Source organism: Hyperolius riggenbachi, chromosome 6, assembly GCF_040937935.1.
Source record: "Hyperolius riggenbachi isolate aHypRig1 chromosome 6, aHypRig1.pri, whole genome shotgun sequence".
NCBI lineage: Eukaryota > Metazoa > Chordata > Amphibia > Anura > Hyperoliidae > Hyperolius > Hyperolius riggenbachi.
In genome coordinates, this window is record NC_090651.1 from 201,931,405 (window position 1) to 201,940,362 (window position 8,958).

The window sequence follows — 8,958 nt, forward strand, 5'->3', positions numbered from 1 at the left end:
GCCCAGCAGCCTTATGCTGTCGGGGTGCACTGGAAGGAGGCGAAAAGCCGATTCAATATCGGTCTTGGCCATGAGGGCCCCTCGCCCCGCCGCCCGAACCATCTCCACCACCGAATCGAAAGAAGCATAATGACCCGATATAAGTTCCGATGGTATCCCATCATTTACCGACCCACCCTTGGGGTATGACAAATGATGTATCATCCGAAACTTACCCGGTTCCTTTTTTGGTACCACCCCGAGTGGGGACACAATCAATCCCGTGATCGGTGGCTCAGGAAAGGGACCCGCCATCCTCCCCAAGAGTACCTCTTTGGTTAATTTCTCTCGGATCACCGAAGCGTGCTCCCTGGCTGATTTTAAATTTTTTGTGTGTATACTGGAACCCGAAGCCGATGAAGGAATTCTAAAGCCTTTGGTAAACCCACTTAACAGTGCTTCCGCTGCCCTTTTATCAATGTAGCGCCCTAGCCAAGGTGCCATCACCTCGACTTTCACCGGGGTCCTCCCTTTTTCCAGACGCGTCACCCGGCCTCCGCTGGTTACCTGTTCCCCTGGATTTCCTGAAACACTTTGTTCCCATATGCGGCCCATTACAGAAGGAACATTCGTGACGGAATCGGCCACCCGCACCAAACTTGCATTGGCCTTCGTTGAAGGCCCAGCAAAGCCCGCGCCTACCTGTTCCTGAAGCCCCGGCCGCCGCCGAGGGGGAACTCCCTGGAAACGACTGCTGATTCCCAGCTGCCGAGTACAGACCTCCTTTGGTATTCATCACCCGCAGCCAATGTCCTTGTGCCCCCAGTCAAGCTCTGTTTGCACTGACATCCTCTGACTAAATTGTTCGTCATACCCCCGTAAGTCTTGTAAGCCTCCCAAATAGCCACCAGATAACTAAAAAGCGCGGAGCATTTTTCCGGTCTCTTTTCCCCTATCAAGCTGGCCATGATTGCAAAAGCCTCCATCCAATTTCCGAACATGCGCGGAATGAGCCGAAACCGTCTACGGTCCTCCTCCTCCTCCTTTCTATGCTCTTTGCCCATGGTCCACCTGTCTATATTGAAGCGTTCCAACGGTAATAACATGAAAATATCCACATATTCCCATTTTAACACTTTCTCCCTCACCTCTTGTTTCAGGTGTGCCCCCATCGGCCCCTCGTAGCACGTATAAGACTGCCCTTTAGCCAAATCAGAAATGGGTTCAGGCCTATCTGATTTTTTACTGCTCGTGTCACCTACCCCCGCTTGTGCTTGTGACAACGATACCTCAGCCGTCGCCCCCCCTTCCCCCGCAGCTATAGACACAGGTAATGGGTCAGGGTTGTTCACGGACACCAGACCACTCGCCGTACCCCCCCCCCCCCCCCCACACACACACACACCTCCTGCAGATTCACTACCCCCCTACCAACCGATTCCCCATCCCCAACTGCTCTAAAAAAGACCGCACACTTTGCAGCAAACCCTGTACTGCCTCTCCCCTTTGACCCCCTGCTATCGAACCACTTCCCTGTACCACGTGTGTAGGTAAAGAAAGCATCTCACCTGCAGGATGCGCAGGTGTATCTGTCCTCCCACCTGCCTGCAAACCCACCCTAGGGGCCAGCTTCTGCTCCTCTGATCAGCCACTGGGGCCGGGGGTACTGCCTCCCTCCTCCTCATTGCCGCTCCCCTGTGGCTGCTCCCCACGCCTGGGGCGTGTAGGTGACGGCGATGGGGAGAGCCGCTCCGTTGGGCACTTGGTACGCTGCGGGCGGCCAGATGCCGCCGATCCTCCTTCTCCCTGCGCGGCGGCTGCGAGCACCGCCTCCAGCCATCCATCCCCTCTCGTAGCCGCAGTCTCCTGCAAACGGCGCGCGAGCGCCATGAGGTCCTGCTCGGCCATCCTGAACCTGCCTACCAGCTAGTTCTGAAAGCTAACTATAGCAGTGGAGCAAACGATGTTTGCTCTCACTGCCAGCTAAGGAGGTACTGAGTACCTCCGGATCTCTGCCCCCTAACTTCCTGTCCTTCCCTAGCTCAAGCCCCTCCCAGCCCTATCTTCCTGACACTCCCTCCCCTACACTTAACCCCTGCAACCCGGTGTTAGTTCAAAGAACTAACCTGGGTCATGATGCCGCTGGGCTATGGGCACAGCGCATCGCTTTCTCATTTGATACAATTTTCTTAATAAGAATAGCTTGCTGTTTAAAGTGTAACTGTCCAGCATAAAATCAAAAATCAATTCTTTATTTTTATCTGGTAAACAAGTAATAAGGATGCTAGCCAGGCAATCCAAAAGTTAAAAATTCGTTATTACTTTTCTTGTTGATAAATGACCATTCAGTTTACCTGGCTCTCAATTGGTACATTGCCGTACAAAGGAAGTTGCAGGGCATGCTATGTTGTCTTTTTTTTTTTTTTTGCTTCTTTCCTTTCCTTTCAGACTTAACTAATGCAGCCTGATTGGCTGAAGTCTCTTCCACCCTGTATTTCCCTGCCACACCTCTGTTCCTCTCTGATTGACCAATATTTCTCATGCTAAGACAATGCACTTTCTATTGCAGAGCTGGGTGGGAGTGCCTGAACACTGGAAGGAGGGCGGGCAATGCATACACAATCAGGCAGAGGAAAGTAAGGAAGGAAATGACATCAGGATTGGCTTCAAGATAGACACAGTTAAAATGGAGAATCCTAAGAAGGTTTTTCTTTTTTTTTTACTTTAGAAAAATCACTAAAATCAAAACGTGGACTGTGCAATACATGTGCTATCATGAGGCCCCCAACAAGACAAATTCAGCAATCATGCGACCCCCAACAAGACAAATTCAGTAACCATGAGGCCCCCAACAAGACAAATTCAGCAGTCATGAGGCACATAAATAGACAGCTTTTCACATAAATTAATATGGTAGACACCTCTCACCTGGCTTCTGAATTCTCCTCTACTGGCTGCTGTGCTTGGCTGGCCTGGCAATACTGTTTTTGGCTGGCTTGGGGATGATGTGTGGGCCAAAAGGCCTGGCAGTGATGCTGTGGCCTGGCTGGCGGTGATGCTGGGCTGGCCTGGCTGGCGGTGATGCTGGGCTGGTGGTGATGCTGGGCTGGCCTGGCTGGTGGTGATGCTGGGCTGGCCTGGCTGGCGGTGATGCTGTGGCTGGCCTGGCTGGCGGTGATGCTGTTGCTGGCCTGGCTGGCGGTGATGCCGGGCTGGCCTGGCTGGCGGTGATGCTGGGCTGGCCTGGCTGGTTGGAGTAAATGCTGGTCTGACTGGTGGTTATGCTGTGGCCTTTTTGGCAGTGATTTTGGACTGGTTGGCTGGTTGTGATGCTGGGCTGGCTGGCCTGGATAGTTTTAGTGACAGGAGCCCCCTAGTTTAGGTAGTGCCAGGAGCTCTCCAGTTTAGGTAGTGACAGGGACTCCCAGTTTAGGTAGTGACAGGTGCCTCCTAGTTTAGTTAGTGACAGGAGCCCCCGAGTTCAGGTAGTGACAGGGACCCCACAGTTTAGGTAGTGACAGGAACCCCCCAGTTCAGGTAGTGACAGGTACCCCACAGTATAGGTAGTGACAGAAGGCCCCCAGTTCAGGTAGTGACAGGAGCCCCCCTGTTCAGGTAGTGACAGGGACCCCACCATTTAGGTAGTGATAGGAGCCCCCAGTTCAGGTAGTGACAGGGACCCCACAGTTTAGGTAGTGACAGGAGCCCCCCAGTTCAGGTAGTGACAGGGACCCCCCAGTTCAGGTAGTGACACCGACCCCCCAGTTTAGGTAGTGACAGGAGCACACCACTTCAGGTAGTGACAGGTAGAGTTGAGCTGAAATTTTCGTAATTTCGCATTACTAAAATTACGCATGCGAAATTTGCGATTACGATGCGAAATTACAGTAGCGTAATTGCCATTAAAATCGTAATTGAAAACACCGTAAGCGTAATTTAAAACGCGTAATTTCGCGTTTCGTTCATGCCGTAATTTTGCATTAAACGCTACCGTAATTTCGCTTTAAACCGTAACGCTCCGTATAATATAAAAAAGCTGCCGACTTTAAGGGTTAATAGCAAAGCCCCCTTAAATGCTAAGAGCCTCAAATTTGGAGAATATATTAAGGAGATCAGGAGAAATAAGAGGAAAAATTTTTTTTTCAAAAAGACCTTATAGTTTTTGAGAAAATCGATGTTAAAGTTTCAAAGGAAAAATGTAAACATTTAAAAAACCCGCCGACTTTAACGGTTAATAGCAAAGCCTGCTTAAAGTTTAGGAACACCAAATTCCCAGGGTATATTAAGGGGATCAGTGGGAATAAGAGGAAACAATTTTTTTTCAAAAAGACCTTATAGTTTTTGAGAAAATCGATTTTTAATTTTCAAGGGCGAAAATGTCTTTTAAATGCAGAAAATGTCAGGTTTTTTTGCACAGGTAACAATAGTGTATTATTTTCATAGATTCCCCCAAGTGGGAAGAGTTTTACTTACTTCGTTCTGAGTGTGGGAAATATAAAAAAAATGACGTGGGGTCCCCCCTCCCAGACCTTTTTAACCCCTTGTCCCCCATGCAGGCTGGGATAGCCAGAATGCGGAGCACCGGCCGCGTGGGGCTCCGCACCCTGACTATACCAGCCCGCATGGTCCATGGATTGGGGGGTCTCGGAAGGGGAGGCGCAGCCAAGCTTTCCCCTCCCCCTCCGAGCCCTTGTCCAATCCAAGGACAAGGGGCTCTTCTCCACCTCCGATGGGCGGTGGAGGTGGAGGCCGCGATTTCCTGGGGGGGGGGTTCATGGTGGAATCTGGGAGTCCCCTTTAAAAAGGGGTCCCCCAGATGCCCACCCCCCCTCCCAGGAGAAATGAGTATAGCGGTACTTGTACCCCTTACCCATTTCCTTTAAGAGTTAAAAGTAAATAAACACACAAACACTTAGAAAAAGTATTTTAATTGAACAAAAAACATAACCACGAAAAAAGTCCTTTAATATTCTTAATTAACCATTAATACTTACCTGTCCCTTTAAATAAATGATCCCTCGAAATAGCCTCGGAAATGTTCTATCAGTTACAATGTAACAAAGTTATTACAATGTAACAACTTTGTTACATTGTAACTACGCCGCACCCGACATCACTCGCCGCCGCCGTATACGCGTCTGCGCTGACGGGACCCGACAGAGCTCTGAGCTATATAGCTCAGAGCTCTCTAAAGCATCTTTGTATTTTGGCTCCAAGGAGCCCCATTGGTCCTTAGCAGACCAATGGGGCTCCTTGGAGCCAAAATACAAAGATGGAGCCAAAATACTGATCCCCTTAATATACCCTGGGAATTTGGTGTTCCTAAACTTTAAGCAGGCTTTGCTATTAACCGTTAAAGTCGGCGGGTTTTTAAATGTTTACATTTTTCCTTTGAAACTTTAACATCGATTTTCTCAAAAACTATAAGGTCTTTTTGAAAAAAAAAATGTTCCTCTTATTCCTCCTGATCTCCTTAATATATTCTCCAAATTTGAGGCTCTTAGCATTTAAGGGGGCTTTGCTATTAACCCTTAAAGTCGGCGGCTACCTAACATTGATCCATGCGTCAACTTTTCCGCTTCGGGAGCATGGCCATACGCATTAATTTCGTAATACCCCTTGCAATGCGAAAATTACGTGAAAATTACGCTTACGCGAAATTTCGCGAAATCCTTCTTCATTACGATTATGTACTTACGGCCATAAACGTAATTACACTAATTACGCGAAATTTCGCGAAATCGTAATTACGCCATTACGCTCATCTCTAGTGACAGGGAGGGACTGGGGGGACTTTAGGGAGTGACAGGTGCGGCCAGTAGGGACAGTGGCGGGGAAGGGGGGATGTCTCCCCCCTTCCCTCACCTTGGGGCTCACACTTCCTCGGTCCCGCCTCCATAATTAAGCGGCTGGCAGTGGGCGACAGTGGAGCGGAACACTTCCTCTATTCCCTGCGCGAGAGGGAGATCTGTGCGTCGCTGGTCTGACGTCACTGACTAGACCAGACCAGCTGCGCATAGAATCTTCCTCGCATGCAGGGAATAGAGGAAGTGTTCCACTCCGCTGCCACCCGCCGCTGAATTATGTAGGGGGGAGTGAGTAAGGGGGAGCCCCAAGGTGAGGGAAGGGGGGGGACAAAGCCATCGTTGCTCTGGCCAGTCTGTCCTTCCTTTACCATTTCTGATGGTTTTCATCTGGTCTACCTATAATAATTAAATACTACAGATCATCTCTGGATAGCAGTATTTCCACTTTCATAATCAATAATTTGCATTATTTAGCTTGGTCACCGCTAGTCTAAGTTCTGGGCTGGTAGCTATGTCTGCTTCTGCTCTTTGTTAACTGTAAATCGCAGTACCTTTGGAACATTCCCTGTTGCTATTTGCTGAGCTTCGCTGTTGGGTGTCACGTCTCTGCTGTCTTTGTCTCTGTGTCTGGGCATCCGTGACTTGGGATAGAGCTGTATGTTCTGTACACAAAGATAAGCACCCAGTATAATAAGTTAGAACTCTTAACTGAAGAAAAAACATGCAGAGATATATCACACACAATCATCAGGAAATGCAGCTTAACCACTTGCCGACCAGGGGATTTTTCAATGATCGGTGCTGCGTGGGCTCTACAGCCCGCAGCACCGATCAGGAGTGCAGCAGGGCGATCAGACTACCCCCCTTTTTTCCCCACTAGGGGGATGTCCTGCTGGGGGGGTTTGATTGCCGCCGGCTGCATTTGCTTAGCGGGGGGGCTCTTCAAAGCCCCCCTCCGCAGCGTTCTCCGCCGTCTCGCCGCTCCCTCCCTCTCCCTCCCCCTGTGAGCTGCGCAGGACGGATTTCCGTCCTGCGCATTGAAGGATAGGCTTCAGCCTATCATATGCCGGCGATCCCCGGCCAATTAGAGGCCGGGGATCGCCGATCTGCCTTACGGCGCTGCTGCGCAGCAGCGTCGTATGATGTAAAGAGCGGGGATTTCTTCCCCGCCTGTTTACATTTTGCTGGCGAGCCGCGTTCGGCGGCTCTCCGGCTGTTCACGGAGACACCCTCCGTGAACTGACATGGAAAGGCCCCGTTTCCATGGTAACCCGCAGACGACCAGTTTACGCCAATCGGCGTTAGCTGGTCGTCAAGAGGTTAATTAGAACAGAGAGGAACATAGAGAAAACAGGAAACAACAATCCCATAAAGATCATCATCACATTCTATACACAGTAACATCTTGTGGTTGTTTTACTACACTGCAGTTTAGGGAAATAATGTTGTTAAATCTCTAATAGATCTAAGGGAAGAATTTAGATGAACAGAGATTCAAAACTGTATATTGAAGAACATATCAGGATTGTTATTGGCAAAGCCTTCTCTGTAACTGATGCAAAACAGATCTACAATGTTTCTTTATTTATCTATGAAGGATATGAATAAGAAGAATCATACTGTTGTTACAGAATTCTATCTTCTTGGTTTTGGAAGTCTCCATGGCTTTAGAATGATCCTCTTCTTCTTCTGTTTGTTGGTCTACATATTGGCCTTGGTTGGTAACATGACACTTATTTCCCTTGTGTCCACCAGCCACCTCCTGCAGGCACCGATGTATTTCTTTCTGTGCCATTTATCTTTTTCAGACATGTTGCTCACCTCAGATATAGTGCCTAATCTACTTCTAGTCATCCTGCAGGAAGGGCATATTATACCATTCGTGGACTGCTTTATCCAATTCCAACTCTTTGGAGCCTCTACTGGCACAGAGTGTCTTATTCTTACCATCATGTCTTACGACCGATACCTAGCTATCTGTAATCCACTGTTTTATGTGACAACAATGGGCGCAAAGTTGAAGTATCACCTGGTCACTTGGTCATGGGTTTTAAGTTTTGCTATTACCCTAACCATTGCAGTGCTCATGTCTAATCTGCACTTTTGTGGCCCAAATACCATTGACCATTTCTTCTGTGACTTTACACCCATCCTTCATCTTTCGTGTTCTGATACTCATCTTTTACAGATCCTGGACCTTCTCCTGACAGCACCAATGACCCTCTTACCATTTGTCTTAATTATCATCAGCTACATCTATATTTCTGCTGTGATTGGAAAGATTCCAACTAAAACTGGAAGAAAGAAAGCCTTCTCAACTTGCAGTTCCCACCTCACAGTGGTCTGTATATTCTATCTGTCTCTCATCACCATATATCTAATCCCATCCTCCGGAAACTCTGTTGTTGTACTCAACATTCTCTCTCTAATATACACAGTCATCATCCCATCATTAAATCCTTTAATATACTCGTTACGGAACAAGGAAGTAAAAGCTGTCTTTGCAAAGATGCTCCGCTTGAGTTACAAGTTGTGAAGGAAGCTGTTTTTTGAAAATAATAATAGTAAGAATAATTAGTATAGTGCCATGTTTAAAATACATGTATCTTTATTTTTTGGAGTAAGAAAAGCTGCACTGCGCATGTGCATCCCGGTTACGTGCACAGTCCCATTGCACTCCCGCTGTAATGAGCGTTCTGCACCTGAGCAGTGCTACCTGTGTAGGCACAAAACACTCCCAGCAACGGGAGTGCCACGGGGCCACACTCAGCCTGGCTGGAGCAATTGAAGCCTAGAGATGGGCCGAACGGTTCGCCGGCGAACGGTTCCACGCGAACTTCGGTGGTTCGCGTTCGCGTCCCGCTGGCGAACCTTTGCGGAAGTTCGGTTCGCCCCATAATGCACCTTGAGGGTCAACTTTGACCCTCTACATCACAGTCAGCAGGCCCAGTGTAGCCAATTAGGCTACACTAGCCCCTGGAGCCCCACCCCCCCTTATATAAGGCAGGCAGCGGCGGCCATTACGGTCACTCGTGTGCTGCCTGCGTTAGTGAGAGTAGGGCGAGCTGCTGCAGACTGTCTCTCAGGGAAAGATTAGTTAGGCTTAACTTGTTCCTGGCTGGCTGCATACCTGTTCTGTGAACCCACCACTGCATACCTGTACTGTGAACCC

At 48.8% G+C, this 8,958-nt stretch overlaps 1 protein-coding gene across 1 annotated transcript; it reads left to right on the forward strand.

Moving 5' to 3' along the window:
• The first annotated feature begins 7,386 nt into the window (after positions 1-7,386).
• On the forward strand, positions 7,387-8,322 carry LOC137522117 (putative olfactory receptor 5AK3). Its single transcript, XM_068242145.1, has one exon. It carries the CDS (start codon positions 7,387-7,389, stop codon positions 8,320-8,322), a length of 936 nt encoding a protein of 311 aa, XP_068098246.1.
• Positions 8,323-8,958: the final 636 nt, after the last annotated feature.